This window comes from Sorex araneus, chromosome X, assembly GCF_027595985.1.
Source record: "Sorex araneus isolate mSorAra2 chromosome X, mSorAra2.pri, whole genome shotgun sequence".
In the NCBI taxonomy this organism is placed as follows: Eukaryota; Metazoa; Chordata; class Mammalia; order Eulipotyphla; family Soricidae; genus Sorex; species Sorex araneus.
The window spans coordinates 200,140,914-200,164,883 of NC_073313.1; the positions used below are offsets into that span (position 1 = coordinate 200,140,914).

The 23,970-nt window shown below is 35.3% G+C and overlaps 1 protein-coding gene across 6 annotated transcripts in view; it reads right to left on the reverse strand.

Moving 5' to 3' along the window:
- Positions 1–23,970, reverse strand: part of SCN1A (sodium voltage-gated channel alpha subunit 1) — a 167,890-nt gene that overhangs the window by 50,510 nt on the left and 93,410 nt on the right. For 5 of the 6 annotated variants that reach the window (XM_055119682.1, XM_055119685.1, XM_055119684.1 and 2 more), the window contains 8 exons: positions 18,473–18,593; positions 15,983–16,070; positions 13,473–13,601; positions 10,974–11,065; positions 9,451–9,720; positions 1,524–1,587; positions 852–993; positions 6–212 (listed from right to left, as the gene is read on the reverse strand). In XM_055119682.1, coding sequence (XP_054975657.1) covers positions 6–212; positions 852–993; positions 1,524–1,587; positions 9,451–9,720; positions 10,974–11,065; positions 13,473–13,601; positions 15,983–16,070; positions 18,473–18,593 — 1,113 coding nt within the window. The remainder of the gene's footprint in view (positions 1–5; positions 213–851; positions 994–1,523; positions 1,588–9,450; positions 9,721–10,973; positions 11,066–13,472; positions 13,602–15,982; positions 16,071–18,472; positions 18,594–23,970) is intronic. The other variant, XM_055119686.1, reaches the window with a different exon arrangement.

Here is a 23,970-nt window from a genome sequence, read left to right on the forward strand (position 1 = left end):
TTTACCTGGGCTGCCTCCTGTTGCTTTTTAAGCTGCTCAAGCATCTGCTGAAATTCAGCTTCTTTCTGTTCTGCCTCTTCTAAGGTAGCCTGGTTTTGTTCCTCATAGGCCATGGCTACTACCGCCAGGATCAAGTTTATAAGATAGAATGATCCCAGGAAAATCACCAGCACAAAAAATATCATGTATGTTTTACCAGCTGCACGTAATGTCTAGAAACAAAAAAATCAGAATTACTCTTTTGTTTTACTAACAGATGGTTGCAACTTCTAATTTATTATGTACCATACAGGAGTCTGGTACAAATAATATTTATATTGAACAGATCCTGTCCTTTGTCAATAATTTTCCCGTTAGTGTCATCCTCATCCCATTCTCATAACTCATAATTCAAAATCTGATTAATAGGAAGTAACTCTTGGATTCACCAAGAATAAAATGGAGTCAATGAAACAGAGTGGGGACCTCCATCAAAGAATTGAGCCTTTGATAAAGGTTGAAGAAGACACCACAGTTATATTTTTACAACTGTTTCTTCATTTTTATCATCAGCCCTCTAAGATAAAACTTGAAGTAGTAGATAGGGCAAAGGAAAAATGACCCTTTGGTCTGGGATTATTTGTGTTTGAGAAAACACATCAAATACTTTTTAGTTTGAGCAGAAATGTGAGAAAATTGCTATCTCAATACCAAAATGCTTATTGAGGTATAATCAATACATTAGAAGAACTCCAATTTCCTGATTTCAAGTTCTGTTCTTTTCACTATTCTCTGCTATGGATTTCAAAAGTAGGTTGGTTTGAAATATATAGTTTTATTTAAAATGCAGTATGTTTCTCTTCAGCTCTTACCAGTTGGTAAAGATTCTCCCAGAAGTCCTGAGTCATCAGTCTAAACAGGGACAAAAATGCCCAGCTGAAGGTATCAAAACTTGTGTAACCATAATTGGGATTTCTACCAGCTTTTACACATATATATCCTTCTGGGCATTGACTGTAAGTGGGGCAAAAGAAAGTATTAAAGGACATTTAGCTATTATTTTTATTTTAGCAACATATTATACTTTTAATATTGTCTAGACAGCTGAAGTTACTATTTTAAAGACTTACAACACGAAAAATAAGTAATGTAATTCCAAATTTTTTGCTTAATATAATTTTAGTGGTCACTTGAAGTAATCATTAAAATATTACACAACATTCCTAATATTAATTTAAACTATTTTCTATTGATAATTATCATTTTAACATCTCTAGTTTATTTTCTCTGTTAGTGAGCCTCTGGTGTTAACCTTTAACACATATACACAACAAAGTAAAGAAATAGCATTGAAGTATTGTATCTTGAATTACAAAATATAAAAGGCTATTCAACCTTTAAATAATCCCTTACCTTATAAAATCTCAATTATAAATAATTGGTATGAATAAAATTAGTTTGTTTTTATTTATATGTTTCTATAAAAACATTAAAAACATACATGTGTATATACTCATACAAATATAACAAACATATTGACTTACCCTGCATCTGAACTATTTCCACATAGTAGTGCATCTAAAAAACCCTCCAAGAAATAATGATATCCTGTTTAAAAAAATAGAATCAGGTGGTGAACATTTGTATTACTTTGCAAATGAGAACAAGAAGATCAGGCTTTAAATTCAGGTTTCATGGAGTAATTTTTAAATTAATTCACTTAAATATATAAGTAATTGCTCCTTCTTCTTCCAAATACCAGATACTGTATTAAGAAAAATGAATGCCTAATAGTACAAAAAACTTATTCATTATGACTGTAAAGTCAGTAATAGTCACAGGTACTAATACAATATTTTTGAAAAGGCATCAATGGTTTTCTACTATCACCATTAAAATAAAAGTTTCAGGGACCTGATATATAATTCAGTGGGTAAGGTACAGAGATGTAGTACATTGCATGTGACCCACCAGGATTCAATCTCTGGCATACCATATAGTCCCTGGAGAAACAGGACTGACTCCTGACTGCAGAGCCAAGAGTAACCCCTGAGCCTTGCCAGGTGTGGCCTCCAAACCAAACATAAATAACAAAATAAATTTCATTCTGTAAAATTTGAGAACAGCAGATATTTGCTTGCATTCTCAATAACTTGTATCTCTTGTAATCCCATTGCTCATGGATTTGCACGAGTGGGCACCAGTAACATCTCCATTTGTCCTTGTCTCGTGCTAGTGTAGCTCAATGGCATCTGCTCACTCCAGGAACACAAAGAGCCTCAGACCGTTCATACAAGGTCTTGACAAAGAAGTCCGACCATCTTGTAGGTGGGTGGCCATGCATTCTTTTGATGTCCGGTGGAATCCAGTCAGAAAAAGCTCTAGTCCACTGGTTGTCTCCAAATCGCATTACGTGTCCGGCCCATCTGATTTTCGGTGCCTTGGCAGACAAGACAGCATCCCTGATTCTCAGTTGTTGACATAGGTAGGAACTCTAGATTCCTTCTCTCACTTGAGTGAAACGTGAAACTTCAAGCATAGCTCTTTCGATTCCTCTTTGGGTGACCCAAATAGCATTCTTATTCTGTTTTCATAGGCCCAGGTCTCTGAGGTGTATGTTTGTGCAGGAAGAATGGTGGAGTCGAAAAGATGTGCCCAGAGCCGGAGGGTCTTCATCCTCTTAACCACTTCTTCAACACTCTTGAAGGCATTGCTCTCTTCCTCCTGCGTGGCTCAGGTAGCCAGGTCATTCGTCATGTTGAGTTCTCGACCCAAGTACACATAACTGCTGCATTCAGAGATGTTTGTTCCATTGAGAGCAAATGGAATGTCAGGAACTAGTCTGTTTCTCATGAACATTGTCTTCATGAGATTCAGCTGCAGTCAGACCCTTCCACACTCATGTTCCAAGTCGGCCAGCATTCATGCTGCTTGGCTGATATTTGGTGTTATGAAAACGATGTCATCAGCAAAGCGAAGGTAATGTAGTTGCTGACTGTCTTTATTCACTCCCATTCTCTCCCATTTCAGTCAGTCATCACATGACATTCTCAAGGGTGGCACTGAAGAGTTTCAGTGAATTGGTGTCACCCTGCCGAACCCCCCCCCCCTCTCTCTTTTCTTTTTGAGTCACACCCAGCAATGCACAGGGGTTACTTCTGGCTTTGCACTCAGAAATTACTTCTGGCGGTGCTCAGGGAACCATATGGGATGCTGGGAATCATCCAGCCGTGTGCAAGGCAAATGCCCTACCAGCAGTGCTATCACTCCAGCCCCCAAACCCCTGTCTTAATGTCAGTGATGACTTCCTTGTAGAATGGTGAGATCCCGGTGGTGAATCCGTAATACAGCTCACAAAGTATCCTGATGTACTGAGTTTGAATGCCCTGTTTGGCTAGGGCTTCGATGATGGCCTCAGTCTCAACAGAATCAAAGGCCTTCTTTAAATCAATGAATGTTAGACAGAGTGGCATCTTGAACTCTCATGAAAACTCAATGAGCCTGTTCACTGTGTATATATGGTTGATGCTGCTGAATCCTTTTTGGAACCTGGCTTACTCACATGGTTGTGCTTCACCTAGTGTTCTGCTAATCCTGTTCAGGATGACTCGAGTGAACAACTTAGAGACAACAGACAACAGGAAGATTGAGCGATAGTTGCCGATGTTGTGGCTGTCTCCCTTCTTCTACAAAAGGACAGTCCTGGTGGTTTTCCATTGGTATGGAACCGTGCATTCAGACAGGTAGCATGTGAAGAGCCGAGCCGGTGTATTGATGAGTACTGGTGGCAGATTCTTCAGGTGTTTGGGTCTGACCTGGTCTGGACTGGGTGCCGTATGTTTCTTTACCGATGAAATGGCATGTCAGATTTTGGAAGGGAGAACGCTGGGAATGACATATCCATCCTTTGGAATTTGGTATGTGGGCAGGTGGATGTGGCTAACAAAGAGATTTGAGTAGAATTCATGGATAACCTTTTCCATTGCCCTTCTGAAAGATGTGATAGATCCATCAGGACATTGGAGGGCAGTCATCTTGATCTTATAGTTGGTGAAGGACGGGTGGGCATTGCCAATACTTTTCCTGGCTTCTGCCAGATTAGCCAACACTGCTGCTCTTCTCTCTTTGAGGTCTTCCTTTATTGCTTCTCTGCACAGCTTTTCGAGCTCGGACACTAGCTGGTGATTGCCTGAGGCTCATGCCAAACCACGTTGTCGAATAAGCTCGAGAGTTTTCAAAGACAAGCATCCTTTTCTGGCTTTCTTACACTCAGCGTTCCTCGCACAATCATGGAGGTGCTGAACCAGTCAATAGTATTCTTCATCGATGTTTTCAACAGTAGCATCTTCCCATATTGCTGCAATAGTGCCAAAGAGCTCCCAGTTGGTGGTCATTCTGGGAGTTCTCTTCTTAATCTTTGCAGCCCTTTCTCCCCGCTCCATGAAGTAAAATTTTGCTTGAAGGAGATGGTGGTCTGATCCAGTTTAGAATTTTGGGACAACAGCGACATCTGTCAGGCAAAACTGTCGATTGAATATGATGTGGTCAATTTCACTGTGGAGACTCCCATGTCCAGTGTTTAGATTTGGCCTACTGGAACTGTGAGTTACCATGGATGGTCTTGGTCGACATGATGAACTCAGACAGTCTCTCACCCTGTCTCATTCTAGACCATGGGATCCAATGTGGAGTTCTTCGGGTGACCTTCTTGGTTTTTATCTTGGTATTAAAATCACTGACTATGACCTTGTAGAAGGTGTGGTCTTCTTTATAGAACTTCTCCAGCTCCATGTAGAAGTTCTCAATTTCTTCTTTGTCATAGTTGGGTGTTGATGCGTAGAGGATGAAGATAGAAACTGCCAGCAATGAGCCACATCTATTCAAAAGTAAGCATCTGACTCGGTTTGTTATGTATTTGAACAAATCAGGGCTTATGGCCAAGTTCGTGTTGATGAGAACACCAACAACACTGACGCCTCTACTGTCGCATATTCTGAGGAACAGTTTCTCTCCAGTGTCGAAAACAGCGTGATATGAACAATGCCTTCTCATCTCGGTCAATCCAATGACATAGCACTTGATCTTCTGTGCTTGCACCATCAGGTCCTCGATGAATGCTTCCGATGCCAGCATATGTGCGTTAAAAGTGCAAACAGTCATTGTGCGTTAAAAGTGCAAACAGTCGGGGCCGGAGCGATAGCACAGCGGGTAGGGCGTTTGCCTTGCACGCGGCCGACCCGGGTTCGATCCCCGGCATCCCATGTGGTCCCCCAAGCACCGCCAGGAGTAATTCCTGAGTGCAAAGCCAGGAGTAACCCCTGAGCATCGCTGGGTGTGACCCAAAAAGCAAAAATAAATAAATAAATAAAGCAATCATCTATAAAAAAAAAAGTGCAAACAGTCATTTTATTCCTTTGTTTTGGCAACCTAGTTCGGCCCTGGGATACTATCAGCCTCTCCTTGCTTGACTTTCTCAACGCTGCCATATTGGGGGCTCTTCCAGGGTCAGGGGAATGAGGCCCATTTTTGTTTATTGTTTTTGGCATATCCAATACGCCATGGGCAGCTTGCCAGGCTCTGCTGTGCGGGTGGCATGTTGGTTCATTCTTCGAGATTGGCACCATTGCTACCCCCTCACCACAATAAGGCAGTGAACCATCGATTGAACCATTCTCAATAACACCATATACTTAAAATTAAAAACTGTGTTTTTATTCTTGTGTATAATTCCATTTTTAATATTTATTCATAATTTAAATTGAAGTAATGTTGCTCTACAAGACTGCATAAGGGGTTTGTATAACTAACTCCTCAATATGTTACCACTACACCTCCTCCAAAGTATTCTCTGTACCACCATTTATGAACCCTTTTGCCTGCTTCAGTCTTCCCCTTCAATGTATTATAATTATCCCTTATATATTGTCAATTTTAGAATATGTCCTTTCAGCTTATATTAAAGGGCCCTTATATCACACCAAGCATTAAAACACTAAACAAAATAATTTAAATATTAAAGCTATAATAATTATGAGGTGAAAATTAAATTATGGCAAAACTTTCTCAATGTCTAGTAGAAGCAACACTACTATTAATTATTCGTTGATATTATCTACTTCTTTCTTACTTAAGAAACTATTTATGTAAGCACGATTTAGGGGCCAGATCTGGAAGGTTATTGGTTTTGGCAGTGGCAGATCCACCCTGATGAGTTTCTGGCACCACATGTGGCCCCTCAATGTGTGCCAGAAATGAGCCAAACCCTGAGCCCTGAGGAAGTCTTCAGCACAGCCTGGTGTGAACCAAAATTGGAACAAAAAAAAATATAAAAGGAAAGAGAAAGACTGATTCCTAGATACCAGGTAGCTAGATAAGACTGATAGGCAATGGAATACTACGTAGCTGTCAGAAAACATGAAGTCATGAAATTTGCATATAAGTGGATCAACATGGAAAGTATCATGCTGAGTGAAATGAGTCAGAAAGAAAGAGACAGACATAGAAAGATCGCACTTATATATGGAATATAAAGTAGCTGAGAGGTACAAGCTTACAATGTTGCAATTCCTGGCAGACATTTCTCTGGACTTAATTACTAAATACTAAACTACAGAAATCCAAAACTACCCTGCTGCTAGTGCGGCTTCCTGACTTCATATCTCTTCATTCTCAGCAATGGAAAACAAATTACCAAATGCTTTCTTTTCAGCAGATCGCAGATCGACTTTAGGGGGGAGAAACTCCAAATCAATAATAGTGAATTTTTTTTGTTTAAATATTGAATGTAATCAAAGTAAAGTGAAAGTAAAGTGAAATTTACCAGTTATACATGCGGGGTGGGGGGCTGGGGAGGTGGGGGGAAGGGGGGAGGTATATCGTGATTCTTGGTGGTGGAATATGTGCACTGGTGAAGGGATGGGTGTTTGAGCATTGTATAACTGAGACTTTAACCTGAACGCTTTGTAACTTTCCACATGGTGAATTAATAAAAGAATTTAAAAAAAAAACTGTAAAATTGTGCTTGCCAAAAAGAAAATGATGGTTTTAAATACTACCAGTTAAAATGTTCAGTAATGAAGTCTAGGGTTTGCTTGCATAAAACCTTAATTTTTATGATTATAATATATATATCCAAGTGGAACTTGTATCCTTTTAAATAAAGAAATAGCTTGTGTCTATTAAAAAAAAAGACTGATAGGTTTAAGAATGCTTTTCACTGTGTTTCTACTAACATGCATAGACATGTAAAAACTTCCATATTTCCATTATTATAATACTCATCCTATACTGTAATTCTGTGTTTATAAATATTGTTTCTTCTGGAGGGAAGCATAGTTATTATACAGTTAATTTTCTGTGGTATCTAGCACTTTTAAATAAAATTTATGAATGAGTAAGCAAATCAATGACAAAACGAATAATACATGTAATGGAAAATTAGATTAGATTTTGTAATAAGAATATTTTCTAAATGTTACTTTTAATATAAAATAATTCTTATGCATAGTTCTGTAATGGATACAAAGCTCATAATATATTTCCATTCTTAAAATCCTAACTATTTTGAACATAGACATAGGCAAGATTTCTTAACTTTTAATTAAAAGTAAACAACCAAGTAGAATGTATATGATAATTTCTGGTGTAACTTTTGACATAAGTTGTTTATAAATAAAGTTTTGTTCATTTAATTCAAAGATACATAAATAATCTGAAGAAAATATAACTTATTCAATGTTTATTTTTATATAAATTTTCTATTACTTTCAAAGAAAATCACTTTACCTTATTTAAAATAATCTGTTCCAAGAAATAAAACATTTTAGGCAAATGACAATAAATGCTTTTGGAGGTGAAAATTATCTCTGATAATTTTGTTTTCCCATTTACTTTAAGTATAGATTTTTACTGTGTATAATAAATTCTAAAAAAAGTTGGCTGGTGATGAAATTGAATGTGCTTTTATGTTATATATATGAAAATTTTATAGAATTTTAAGCTAAAATGGGGCATTTCAAGTACTTTTCTGGCACTTTTCTCTCCTCTTCTGAAACAGTACACTCAGTGGAGCTCACGACTTACTCTTGGCTCTATACTTAGGGGCAACTACTGTCGCTGCTTAGGGACCATATGTACTGCTGGGGATAGTACCCAGGTCAGTCAGGTGCCAAGACAAGCATCTACCCCACAACTATCTCTCTAGCCTCAAAGATTTCTTTTTTTACCTAGAGATGTACAATAATAATATCTGCTGGCATATCACCTCATTAGTATTATGCAAGAGTTTATTTGTATTAACCCAAGGTATCTTCCAGATCTACAAGTTAAAAAAGACATTGATTAGTTTTTTAAAAAATCATGCTATCATTGCTTTAAGAATTCTACAATCACTAGTAAACCTTTTGTAGTAATCCAAATTTTCTACATAACCAATCACTGAGGTTTTTCTTTCTTTGATTTCTTTCTGAGTATTACTCATTACTCATTACCTTAAAATAGTAAAGGTGTAGCTATATATAAACAAAGCAAGCACTCTGAGTTTGTTTTGCATATTTCATATTTGTATTTTTAAAAGATATTCCCTTCCTTCTTGAATCATGTCTTAAATCTCTTTTGAAATATTGAGATTGTCAGCTGCTTAAAGATAAGAAAAAAATCATACTTTTTCACCACTTTAAAAAGAGATTACTAGGATACAAATTTTCTATCTAGACTGGAATAAACAACTTACTTTTGTGATTTTAAAAAGAGAAATAATAGAATTATTATTTTCTATTCTCCTAGAGTAAACTAAATATTCAACTATATTTTCTGGACTCTTGAAGTCCAAATTTACTAATTTTTATGATGTCACCAATTTAGTTGTTTTGATTACTCTTAAACTTTAAGACACCAATTTTTTTTATCTTTGATGTAATTCTACTTTTCAAATATAACAATATTTGTTATGATTACTTGATTTTCAGAGAATGATAATAAAAATAACCTATAGATATTAAGTATCCTTAAGTCATGCATCATAAACAATATTTTCCCAACATCCTGTTGGGCAAATAGAGGTACATAGTGGTACATAGAGTTACATAACCCACAAAAGGTACATTCTGGTGTGTAGAAGCATTCCAAAATCAATGTGTTTGATGGTTTATATTTGCAGGCACTATATTTTAAAAAGTCTTTCATATATTTTGTGTCATTCTATTATCTCAATCACCATGAGAAAGATGTATAACAACCAAAGTCCTTAGAGAACTTCATTCTAAGTTCTTCAACATTCCAGATTATGATGTATTATAAAATGATAGTTCAGAGTTAAATTATTGAGAATGAAATAATGAAATGCATGTGCAAACCACTGATAAAGTGATTAAGAGATCACACCCTGATGTAATCATTAAATTTTTTTTCAAGCTTCCATGGAAGGCAAATCAACAGAGGGGGAAAAAAACTATATATGACAGTAATTCTTACTTGAATCTTGAACATATGATTTCCAGTCAAATTCATAGAGAGTTTCATTTACAAGTGTGCCATTATAATTCACAGTTATATTCTTCTCTATACTGTGCTCCTCCAGCGAGGCATTTGTGGGAGGCCACTGGACACATTTATTGCGCAGGTTTCCCATGAAGAGCTGTAGTCCAATCAGCGCAAACACGCTCAGACAGAACACGGTCAGGATCATGACATCTGAGAGCTTCTTCACGGACTGAATCAGGGCCCCCACGATGGTTTTCAAGCCTGAAGAAAAAGGGCTATCACTGAAAACACTTATAATGGCTGAAATAACAAAAATTGCACACACTTTTATGCAAAACACAGATTATATGTGCAAGTCTGCAAATGATTGTGATGCTCATAGAAGGAGCACGTCATGGGGGGCTTCTATTCTCCAACACTTCATGGAAGTGTTTTGGGATATTATGGAGATGAATTGCAGAAATGAAATGATCCAAGTAAGAAAAGGAAGATCCAAAGTTTGTTACACTGAGAGAAGCTAGTGGGCTGCACCTGATTTTCATGAAATCTATGTAAAGAAAAGGATCTTCTACAGGAGGACAATGCCCTATACAATCACTAGGGTAAATTGTTAGATTTATAACAAATTACCCGCATAAGTATTTATGAATTCTTACATATGAGATGGAAAGCCTTTTGCTATAAAACTAGACATGGTGTTGAAGTACAATTTTACTTTAATAAATATTTCATTAAAATTTAGCTAGTATTGGGCCAGGGCGATAGTATAGTAGGTAGCGTGCTTGTTTTGCACCCTGATAACCAGGGTTCGATCCTTGACATCCCAGATGATCCTCTGCACACTACCAGGAGTAATTCCTTAGTGCAAAACCAGGAGTAAAGCCTAAGCATTGCTGGGTATGGCCCAAAATCCAAAATATACTTAACTATTATATATTATCTTATTCTCTTATTTTACTAAATAATATATAAATTGATTTTGTATGTACATAGGTATCAGCACTTACAATAAAGAAGAAATTACAGTTTGATATATTTAATAGGAAACAAATTCTTGGTGCAATGGACATGCAGGAAGGAAAACCTAAGATATCTAAATTCAAGTTCCACAAACTGGGGACAGAAGTCATAGTACAGCAGGTAGGGCATTTGCCTTGCACATAGGTCACCTGGGTTTTATCCCCAGCACTTCATATGGTCCCCAAAGCCCGCCAAGGAATGATTCCCAAGCACAGAGCCAAGAGTAAGTCCTGATCATTGCTGGAGTAGACCAAAAAACAAAACTCCACAAACTGTATGATACAGGATCTCAAGCAAAGACCAGAACTCCAAGAATCAAAAAATGTGAAACAAAATCTACCCCTAAGTAAGACAAATCATGTTCGATGAAATATATAATGTTGAATATTGTGATTTTGATTCTTTAAATTATCCCAATTTTATAACGTTGAAAGACAAAGAAACTTGATTACCAAACATGATAAATCAGTGTCAGTGTATAATCTATTTCTTACCTGGAATGACTGAAATGGTTTTCAGTGCTCGGAGAACTCTGAATGTTCTCAATGCTGAGACATTGCCCAGGTCCACAAATTCTGTCACATATCTGTAAAAGGGAGTTCACAGACAAACAATAATGGGATACAAGGAGAGACAGAGTGAGAGAGAGAGCATTGTGGGTATAAAGAGACTGTGCTTAATACTAATAATTTCTCATCTGAAAATATAGAAATAATTTTCAAATCTTTCAAGACTCTGAAACTGCAAAGACCTCAAAACTTCCCTAGGTTTACAAATTCTGTTATATGCCTATAGAATTAAAACACAGTTATTTTAGAATTATGCAGCTTTTATTATTTTCCTGTGTATTTTTATCGCATTGCTGGTTTTAAAGAAAAATATTGTAACAGGTTAGAAATAAGAATATGTCACTATGGATTCCTTTATTCACATAATTTAAGTCTATAATTAATTGTAAACTTCATAAAATACACATTTTGGAAAACAATACAATTAATATTATGTGTAATTTAGAACTAACTCAAAAGAAAATGTTTCTTGGATATTGGTTTGGGTATTAACTCTTAGGTGAAAATTAGGCAAATTAAGAACAATGTTTTATAGCGTCTAACACTTGCCCCTGCCATACTGCTACTTTTTCCTCATAAACAGTCATCACAATATGCATTCTTTGGAACTGTGGACAGAGGGAATAATAAAGAGTTAACTTAATAATTAGATACAGATTTAAGATGAAACAGGCAGTACTTGGAGCCACTTCTACACCTCTCCATCTTGTTTTACCTGTAAGAGGCAAAAAGTAGAAATTGAGCTTCAAAAGGAAGGATGAGGACCAGTGGTATTGGTCTTCCTTCCTTTGCACCCTACTTTCACCTACTTCTCAATAGTCTCCCATTACTTTTCTGATTCTCTTTGTTCCTTGGGAAAGTTTACCACTAGGAAGAAAAAAAAAACAGTACAGAAACTGTAGAAATTGTGATCAAATATTGATGGGAGAGAAGGATAGGAAGGTATTTGTTAACAGGTAATTCCGTGATATTAAGGGACTGGGCTTCACATCATGGGACAGAGAGGTTACTTTGGACTGCCAATTTGTTAAAGATAATGCTCATGAAATGGTGGTCAACTTTTCCATTAGAGGGGGAACTGTGTTGTATACCAGTGATTCATGGCAGAGCCTGGAAAGCTACACGTGGTGTATTCAATATGCCAAAAACAGTAACAACAAGTCTCACAATGGAAACATTACTGGTGCTCACTTGAGCAAATCGATGAGCAATGGAATGACAGTGATACCACGGATTAATGAAAAATTGATCCTCTTGGAAAAGGAATAGAACAACTTTGTGTATGGAGAGTTTCATAAAAAAAAAGGTAGCATAGGGACCAGAGAGCAAGGCAATTGCTTTGTGTGTGGCTGACCTGGGTTTGATCTTCAGTATCCCATATTATCCACTGAGCCTCCCATTACTGATCTCCAAGCACAGAGTATTGGGTAAACCCTGAAAACTACTGGATGTGCCCCCCAAAACAAACAAACAAAAAGAAATGGAATAGTATGTGTATAAATCATGTCACGAATGGCACTACATTTTGATACTTTCTTATTCAGACTTATAGGACCCAGATTTTAATGAATGGATTAAAATTTCATCATATTGGGGCTGGAGCAATAGCACAGTGGGTAGGGCGTTTGCTTTGCACGAGGCAGACCCTGGTTCTATTCCCAGCATCCCATATGGTCCCCTGGGCACCGCCAGGTGTAATTCCTGGGTGTAGAGCCAGAAGTAACCCCTGAGCATTGTCGGGAGTGGCCCAAGAAAGCAAAAAAAAAAAAGATCATATTTTTCATTTCAAGAAGAAAGTTTATATTGAGAGTTAAGAAAGAGTTCAAGAAAATCATAGAGGGAAATAAGAAAGAAAGGATAAATAAAGAAATTTCTGAAGAGGCAGTGATTCTGTATATATCTTTAAAAATCAATTCACCAATAAGACAATAATTTAGTATACTTAATACATAACTTACAAAATAGCTTTTCTTTGCAGGTTAGAAAGTGCTGATGCTAATTGATGCTCATTTTCTAGTAGTGTAATAAAAATTCTACAGAAGAATGTAAAGCCATGAGCATTTGTGACTGAAATGCAGCTACAATAAAAAATAATACATTTCAGAGATAAAATATACATTTTCTTGTGCTTCTCTACTTGTGTGTATGTGTGTGAGAGAGAGAGAGAGAAAGAGAGAGGAATATGTTGAAAAAGTGACACGTGAAACTTGACGAAATAGGCTTGTTATATGTGAAAACTTATTTAAACTACTGTGATTGCTTTATTTTAAAAAATGGTATTTTGTCCTCTGTTAAAATCTGTGGCTTAACTGTATAGATTACAACAAAACATCATCCATATGAAGCAAGAATATACCTAAAAGCAGAAACATTCAAAATATTTAAACTGCAGTCACTTTTGAAGTTTACAAAAAAGTCACTTACGCAAATGTTATGACAGTAAAGTCCAGCCAGTTCCATGGATCCCGAAGGAAAGTAAAATCTTCTAAACAAAAGCCTCTTGCAATAATTTTTATGAGTGATTCAAAAGTATATATTCCTGTGAAGGTATACCTGGAGACAAGCATTCAAAAGGAATTGATAAACGAGTAATTTTCTTTCATACTGAATAAAACCTATCACCTTATAAGTGGAATAAAGGAATAAAGAAATAAAGAATCTAAGCAGGTTAAGAACATTGTATGGAAAAAAATTGAACAGCTGTAAATTTATATTCAACCGTCTGACACATGAAGAGTTGTTTTTAAAGGGTCCTAAGAGTTTTTAAAGTGTCCTAAATGCATGCAGTATAAAGTTTATCTAGTTGCTATCTAAAATGTGTTGGTATCAACATAAATGAAGAAAGACTCATTTCTGAATGTTTCCAGAATTATCCTGAATTATCTAATTATACTGATAAATATACAGTTCATACAATTTATGAAAAAGTCATAAAAATAATACAGAAACAGAAGTTGATCTTCCTTTGTACAATAAAATTAATAAAAAGCAAAGTAAATTCCAATCATGCTTTAAGAATGAGAGAACATGTGCAAATGAAAAAGTCTTATGTTTTCATTTTCTATGCGATATTTCTACAAGATAATTGAGGTTAACTCAATTAAAAATGGGATTTTTAAAAATCTAACATAGTAGGTAATTCTAGGGTCATAAGTAAACTTTTCATTTAGATAAAACTGTTATTTTTACTCAAAGTTTAAATTGTCTACTCAAAATGAGTGATATTTAGATGTTCCTAAATTAAAATTTAGATGTTTCCAAGTTTTAATTTTCTTCTCAGAAGTTGAAGAACAAAAATTACAAAACTGTGTTGTGTGCTAGTGCACATATGGAACTTCACATATTAACTTTAGTGTTATAGAAATTCTTATCACAGAAAGGTTTTTACTTTTGCCAGAATCAATGTCTCTTTTCTGACTGTCTCTAACCTGGAAGTATCCAGGAAGTGAAAAGGCTTTGGGGAATATCATGGTGGTTGTTTGTTTTAAGAGTCAACAACCCGGGCTGGAGCGATAGCACAGCGGGTAGGGCGTTTGCCTTGCACGCGGCCGACCCGGGTTCTAATCCCAGCATCCCATATGGTCCCCTGAGCACCGCCAGGGGTAATTCCTAAGTGAAGAGCCAGGAGTAACCCCTGTGCATCGCCAGGTGTGACCCAAAAACAAAACAAAAAAAAAGAGTCAACAACCACTGAACAAAAGTGGGTGGTTGGGACAGATGCAGTAGCCATTGTTAGTGCAGTCCCAGATTATGAAGCTGCCCTGTGCCCTCAGAGCTGTCACAGAGCTTGCCTCATCAAGGAAGTTTCTAATTCTACTGAAAATACTTCCCTAACTTTCATTTCAATTTATTTATTCCAAAATTCATGAGGACAGTGATGGTGAGTCCTGGTCACCTTGGTGGTGATGGTGTGCAGCAATTTTGCATACCAATACCATGAACTGATCATACCTTACTTTACTATCATAAAAAAAATTCTAAACACTTCCCCCAAATACATAAAATACAAAGCTTAAGGATTTTAAAAAGCCATTATTTGGTGAACACATCTGAAATATAAGCATGACATGAAGTAGGTAATTCTGATGGCAATTAAAACGTTTTCAGATACAACCTTGTGTTTTTATAGCACATATAAACTACCCTTGTTGAAGTCTAACTTAATGAATTAATTTTCAATCAATTGGAATCAACATCTACCATAGTGAAACTTTCCTGCAATTGCTTTCATGACACATGCTTTGTCAAAGATGTTGGTCTTAAATGTTGATATTAAAGGGACATTGGTGTTTAAGAATGACTTTGTAGCCAGAGAGGAAATACAGAGTTTAAGACAGATGACTTGTATGTAGCGCACCCCAGTTCAATCCCCAACACCACATGGTTCTCAAAGCACCTCTAGGTACAGTTCTGGAGGTCCAAAAGCAACAACAGGTAAACTCAGGAGGCCCCTGAGCACTGCCATCTCCCCTTTTAAAGAATGAGGGATTTCTGGTAACTACCAGTTACAAATGAAGATGAAATATTAAATTCAGGGGCTGGAGCGATAGCACAGCAGGTAGGGCGCTTGCCTTGCACGCGGCCGACCCGGGTTCGACTCCCAGCATCCCATATGGTCCCCTGAGCACCGCCAGGGGTAATTCCTGAGTGTAGAGCCAGGAATGACCCCTGTGCATCGCCGGGTGTGACCCAAAATAAAGCAAAAAAAAAAAAAAGAAATATTAAATTCAATAGCTTGAGAATGAGGGCTGTGGGATTGTATCTAGAAATGGAATGATAAAAACACTTCCATTTTAATGTACATTAAGACATATTAGTTAAAAAATCCTAAGACAGGTAGATAGATATATGTCTATATGTATACCTATCTTTATATATACATATAAACACGTATACTCACATAGTTGGTGGTTTAAAATATAAGTTGAACTTACTCTACATTCTTTGTCCATTCGGGAGGGTTACTCATGGTCATAAACACACAGTTTGTCAAAATAGTGCACATAATTAGCATGCTGAATAATGTAGGTTATCGTTAAGGAATACACAAAAGAAAAGCCAGATTCCCCCTATTATATTATATAAAACAAACACTGAAATCTCAAACTACAGTTTAGCCAGTATTCATTGGAAAATTCATTGTGAACAAATCATCTAGGCTCCTTAAATTTCAATTCAATTTATAAAATATGAGTAAAGTACTATCATCTGGAAAAGCTGAATATATTAGATAAGATAATGAGAAAATTTTGTGTAAGTAAAATGTGTTGCTTTTGCCACTATCATTAAACCAATAGATTTATATCCCAATGAAACTTGTGGGAAAACTGTGCAAGCTAGAGTTGTATAGTCTTTGAGCTGAAAGCGGCGACATGGCTAATACTGGTGGTTGAAACAGTAAATTGTTGAGCTGGAGAAATAGGACAGTGAGTAGGGCACTTGTCTTACATGTAACAAAACTGAGTTTAATTCCTGGCACTCCATATGGTCCCCCAAGTCCTGCCAGGAATAAGCCCTGAGTACTACAGGTTTGAGGTCCAATGCCGCCCTCCCCGTAAAAAAATGTTTATGGAAATACATATCTAGTTTTTAATTATATTTTTTAATTGCAGATCACACAGTATTTTTCAACTGGTTTTTTAAAAAACTGATGTTCTAAAAATAGTGTGCAACATTAATAATTTTGTCAGACAGGTACTTGCAGAAACATTACATGAGACTGAAAGTAAATATTTTTGAAGGACAGTAATTAGCATGAGGTAAATATAATCAAACTCAACATAAAGTAATCATGGGCAAGTTTAACCTCTCTGTGCCACTGAAACTTCTTCTGACTCTACTCACTTTGATACAAAGGAATGAATTAGGTGCATGACTTATCAGTTTGAGAGGCAGTTCAATAAATCAGTTTATGTGAGGTACTTAGAACTGACATGTATATTGTAAAGTACGTACAACAGCTTTAGTAAATGTGATCTAAGTGTTAAATTAACAAGACAAACCAGACTTTTGGAGCTGAAAAAGATTCTAAAAAGCAACTAGCCTATTTATTATATTTCATAAATAAACAAAACATAAGCTTGGAAGAAGTTAGAGAACATTACCAAGGACTGAGATTTCCAGTATTCTTTCTAACACACTGCCAAAATAAAAATTTTCCATAGATAAAGAGAAAGTTTCCTCTAAATCACCACATGATGGCACTAAGAACACAAAGTAGGATTAGGAAACCCCTGAACTAATGGTTTATATATTTCAAATGCTTCATTTTAATAGAGATATTTATACCATTGAGAAAGCTCTATCAGTTTAAAAATAGAATGACCTTCTACATTTTAGAATCCCTTTTAAAAGATCAGTGTGTTTCTATGATCACTGCAACATACATCTTTTGTTTGTTTAGTTTTTTCAGCCATCTCCTCCCAGCAGTGCTTAGGACTTGTTCCTGGCTCTGCACTCAGGGTCACTCCTGATGTGCTCGAGGGATAATATAATGTGCCAGGGTTTAAACCCAGGTTGGCAGTTTGTAACCTAACCATTATACTATCTCTCCAGCCCCACAACATATTTCCTATTGCCAAGTCCACTAACTGAAATGACAATCTGAAATGAAAATTTTTTACGGATATGAACAGAATGAATTCGATGAAAGAGTCCATTTGAAAAAGAAAACACCATCAGGAATCACAAAGCTAAATCCCTAAAGACTGTTTAGAAATATAATCTCATCTTCTTTTATTAACTTGCAGTCTTTACTAAGCAATGAGTTTTGCACAATAGGATCATAATTTAATGACAAGATTGAAATTCAGCCAATATTCCATTACTTAATCCTTATTTCTTTGGTAAAATTCAAGAATAGCTAAGTATTAATTAAGCCACTGATTCTTCTGTGGAAATATATAAAGGTTTATTCTAAAATATACAATATATTTTATACTACATATTTGCTTTAAACATGGCTCTAGAGTAGATTTCTTTGTTGGTATGTTACTGTTCACTAAAATATTTTAGAAATTAAAAAAATTGTACAAAAAAAGGCAAAAGTAAAAATGAATACTTTATACTAAATATGTAGGGCTCCATACATATACTATTTTTAGAAATATTTATGTATATTTTAATATAATGTTTGAAATGCACATAATGAGCATATTGTATAGTCTATGGTACAATAAGGTCTATAGCTTTGATAAGAAAATATGTATTTGAAATATATAATATACATATAATGTTTAAAATTCTAAGCTTCAGTGATATCTATACAATTAATAAACTGTGAATAAGACTTATATGACAAAAGATACAAAATAGGAATTATAAAAGCTGTAATACGTGGCTATTTACCAACTTAATTTTATATTTAGCTACAAAACACTTATAGATTATGTACAAATAGTTAATATTGATCACTTGAAAAGGATATGAATGTACCAAAATCTTAATAGCTACTTTCCTAAGAGGATTGAAGGGAGTTAAAATGTACAGGGCAGAGGTGGCACTGAACCGGAAGATGGCCTTCCCTTTATTCAATACTATAAAAGTCTGCAAGATAGGAACACAACATAGAAGTATGAAAGCATGAGCCATTTATATTCTATTGCCTAGTTTCTGTATTTATCATAAGAAATTATTTTCAATTATTTCAGTGTTGCGACTTTTGGTTTATACCATGAACACAAACTGTGACTAGGTTTCTTTTTTTTAACTAAAGAATATCCAATTATCTTTGTTGTTACTTACCTTTTCCCTGATACTTACCTAAAATATTATCTTACCTAGGACATTTAGGGAGGATAATTTATTTTTTTTCTTAATATTTTAAACTTCTGAGCTATGTGAAAACCTAAATAGGTGCACATTTCATTTTATTCTAAAAATTGTAAAACACTACACTTTTTTTTACAATATTTCAGCTTTCCCAATTCAAATGTTGAAACATTTATCTTATAAAACATAAAGTCATTAAGTAGTATTAATGTTATTTTTGAAATAAATATTTATTAATGCTTATAAAATAAACATTACCACTTGATTTTGATAGAAAATAAAGAATAGTCGACATCAAACCCCCTCTTGAGTTTGATGGATGTAATCCAAAAATTGATTTATGAGGCCACATTCCCTTGGGAGCATCTGTACTCAGGAGTGCTAACTTCTGTATTGGGAATTCTGAGTTAGCTGACAAGCTGAATTCTAATTCCATGTGATTGCCTATCTGTAGCAGTGCTTTCTGAGGCACAAAAGAAAAGCTCAGAGCATCTGCAGAACCTAGAATTTAGGGGAGTTAACAAAATTGCAGTCCAAAATTATAAATATATAAGAGAAAATGAGCAATGTACAGAGAAAAATAAAATCGCAATATGAAATATTACATTAAGGATTTGTACTTAGTTTTTAAGATGTTTACTTATATTCAGACAGATACAGGGGTGAGCAGAAGTTTTTCTCTGTGAAGAATATGTCCTGGGAGAGATCTTCAATTCCTTTTCATTTAAATTTATCCATTCTTTAAAATTTCTACTTTTTAGTCATACAATGTGCTGATCATATTATGATGGCAAACATTACCTTTATGCTAACATCCTAACTAAGAGTCTATAATGCTCTCTTGTTTTCTATATTTTGAATTTGGGTCATTTATTCTATTTCTTTTCCCCTCCACTCTGAGCCTTTCTAAATTTAAGTAGAGTAACCACTCCAAAATGTCTGTTGAGTTATTACTTGAAAATAGCACTTCTGTTTTATGTATAAGTGCCTAACCAGTGTGCGTCTAATTTGTGCGCTGGGATAAGATATTAGAGGTTTAGGAACTTGTAAGACAATTTGACAAACTAACTTAATATCTGTTAAATCTAATAAAAGAGAGGTACATTATGATCTGTTCTTCATCATTTTAACTTTCTAGAAATTTTATATTTGCATATCATGTATACTACTTAATATATATGCATTTTTAATTAATTTTGTAGTACTCATACAATGTATTTATGTTTTTGCCCTAGTGAAAGCACACATATAAGGACATAGAGGTCCAATGTAAGCTAACTCAGGACTGAATATAGTTTTCCTCGCTTACCAACTGCATAGGCTTCCTTTTTCCAAAAATATGCTGAGTAAGAACTGGTAGAAATACTAGGGCCTAAGAATGAGAGAGAAAATAAAAAGATAACCTAGCATAAATGTATTATAAATATAATAATAACCCCCTTTCAAGTAGTTGAATATTTTGCAATTTTTGCATGATAAATTAAATATATATACTAGTGATTCAAAGAGATAACTGAGGAAGGAGATATAGTTCACAAGGGATCTATGACAAGGATGTGATGGTCAGGGCAATGATAAGGTACTGATTGTAGTTCAGTGAAAAAGAAATTAACTAGACTCATTCTAAAAATATGGGACCACACACAGAAGACATTACCTGTAGCACTGGTTATGTGGTCCAAATTATGAGCAGAAAAGTGTCCGCCTCTACAGCAGACTAAGGTTGGAGGTGAAAGGAGAGTAATTTGGGACATTTATGGTGATAAATGTACACTGGTGAAGGGAGAAGTGTTGGTACATTGTATGTCTGAAATCCAATCCCAATCATGGACAACTTTGTAATTATTTATCTCATGATCATTTAATAAAAAACTTTTTAAGGAAAAAAGAGGGCAGAAAAGATCTGGGAATTCTAATTTAATGAGTTGAATTGAATGAAAATGTATACATTTCTGTGGTAGGTAGGTTACTTTAAATCTGTCACTGTCACTGTCATCCTGTTGCTCATCGATTTGCTCGAGGGGGCACCAGTAACGTCTCCATCATGAGACTTGTTACTGTTTTTGGCATATCGAGTAGTATCCATTTGACATGGAAAAGTTAATATTCTTGCACAAATATGAAAATGAATCGACATAATTCTCAATTTTTAATTTTTTTGGTTTTGTGTTTGGGTCACACCTGGCAATATACAGGGGTTACTCCTGGATCAGCACTCAGGAATTACTCCTGGCAGTGCTCGGGGGACCATACGGGATGCTGGAAATTGAACCTGGGTCTGATGCGTGCAAGGCAAACGCCCTACCTGCTGTCCGATTGCTCCAGCCCCCATAATTCTCAATTTTGAAAGACTTATATTAAACTACTAGTTATACAATATGCTTTATTTTAGATTTAGAAACATAATGAACATGTGGAAGAGAACTGACTTTTAATATGTTACAAGATTTATGTGTACAAGATGTAAATGCTTGATGCTCAAATTTATAAATAGAATTGCCTAGGGTTTATTCTGTAGTAATTCATGTTCGGCTTTCATTTTTCACAGGACACATGGTTTGCTAAGTTCTGTTGAAACTTCCCTGAAAGTAGACAACTTTGTGATGACAGTTTGGTATATGTTCTGTAAGGACCATATAATACTACTGATGTTAGTGAAGGGAAAATTGTTCATATGGGTTGTTTATAGAGTTGGCAGGAAGCATTGTTCATTTACAAGTAGTGAAGTAACTTTAGAAATTTTAAACAGAGATATAAGCCTTTTCTATTTTTACAGATAAGAAATAACTTGAAAAGAAATGAATTTTAAGTCTAGTCAACATAATACAGTCTTAAACTACCAAGAGCTGCTTAGTTTAAAAAGATCAAGACTTGGGGCCGGAGAGATAGTACAGTGGATAGGGTACTTGCCTTGCACACAGCCAACCTGGTTTCTATCCCTGGCACTCCAACTTTTTTTTGGTGGGGAGTGGGCGCGGTGGTAGGGGAAAGCCAGATCTGGCAGTATTCAGGGCTTATTCCTGATCTGCACTCAGAGATCACTCCTGGCAGAGCTCAGAACCACTTGGTATGCCAAGAATGGAACCAGGGTCAGCCAGGTGCAAGGCAAGCACTGAGCCTGCTGTATTAACTCTCTGGACTTCAGAGAGGCCTTTTTAAAAAGAAAGTATCGAAGAGCTTATTATAGCTAAACACTAGCATCTTTTAAATTTAATTTAGCTCAATAAAAATTTCATTAACACAGATTCATAGGATTATTTTTATTGCATTAAGTTAACTCAATGCAAAAATAATTCACAATTTATGGTGGCAGTAAAATGGTTGATTCTAATAACACCTAGCTTAAAATAAATGTCTCTTTAACAGGTAATATATAAAGGGGTAAGGGAGAAAAAAGTCATTTTAACATGTAAGCTATTTTATATGTCAGAACAAATTGCAAAATATGTGTTTTACTCTACTGGTAATGAGGCTCTGCATATGAATTACATAATAAACCATTTAAAAATATATTTGTAGGGATTAATCCCTTGAAATAGTAATAGTTGATCAAGATTGTCAACATCTCTTCTAACACAGTGACCAAATATAAGTAGTATTTATTGAGCCTATATATATATATACATATATATAAACTATTAATATGTTTGAGCATTACAGATTCTGAAAAGGAGCATCCAGGAACTATATTTCTATGTAATTGTTAGTTTAATTGATCTAAGTCAAATGACATGAATCAACTATTTGCAGTTTGCAAAGCTCTGAGCTATAATTTATAGGGAAAATAATGATTCTTATATAGTAATCTCCAAGAAGGTTACAAATCCAAATCTGTGAACATTCAACTACAACACTAATGAAAGAAAAGCTAGAAAGATCAAAGTAGGCTTATATAGAGCACAACAGTCCAATAGCAATAATAAGTGAACTACAAATCTGTGCCATATATAAACCATATATACAATCTTAACTATTGAAACAACCTTATTTTAAATGAGTATAATGAAGCAAGTAAAATTAATTTCACAATGTTTCCTTTTATCCAATATACCCAACATGTAGCATCATTTACATATAAAAGAAACATTTAAAATTATTGGATTATTTCATAACTTTTCAATACAATTTTGCTTTTTCAAAGTATGTACTCCCATATTTCAAGCACAATGTGTAGTCACACATGGCTGATTTTTATTGCATGGGGAGTACAGACATAGATGCAATTCATTTGTTGTTTTTCAAGGCCATACTGTCTCAGCAAGACTTATTTGGTAAAAATCATTTCTGGGTCTAAAAGCAAACTAAGAAACACAGTTAAATATTTCTTATAATCAACATCTTAACCTTGAAAGCAACCTAGGAAGCAGTGGACACTGAGACTAAAATTCTGAATTTTTAGTAAATAACCCTGGAAATAATGGAATAGCAGGGCTTTGTATCAGTGTTTATTAATTGTTTTTTAAAGACCTCAAATCATTTTTTTTTTTGCATTACACCCAGTGATGCTCAGGGATTACTCCTGGTTCTGCACTCAGGAATTACTTCTGGCAGTGCTTAGGGGATAATGGGATGCTGGGGACTGAACCCAGGTCGGCCACGTGCAAGGCAAATTCCTACCCACTATACTACTGCTCCAGCCCCAATACCTCAAATAATTAATGATAAATTCATGCGATTTTAAATTGGATAAGTAACATACAAAAGAAAAATCACAACTCCTATCAAAATTCATATAAAAACCAGAGTCCAGAAGCTGTTGAGGTTTGGGCCCCATGTACATCATAAACCACACGAGACGAGAGATTAGAATGAAAGTATGTGCACAAGCTAAATAGCTCCCAGTCTTGAAATTTAGCCAATCACATTAGCTAAACTTCCCACCAACCAGAACTTCACTACTAAAAAAAGTTCCTCACCCTGGGCAACTGGAGTCCTTGGGTTTGTTTCCTGACTTTTCCCCTTTGTTTTTCCTTTGCTGAAACTGAGACCAAGTTTCAGTTCTTCTCTCTATATAATCCTTCCCTAATCTAACTGTATAGTTGGTGTGGAAGTAATTATGTGTAGTCATTTGGAAGAAATTGCTATTTAATAATTGATGCTAGTTATCATCTAGAAATGTTTTTTCTCTCAGGTTTTAGGAAATGATTTTGTT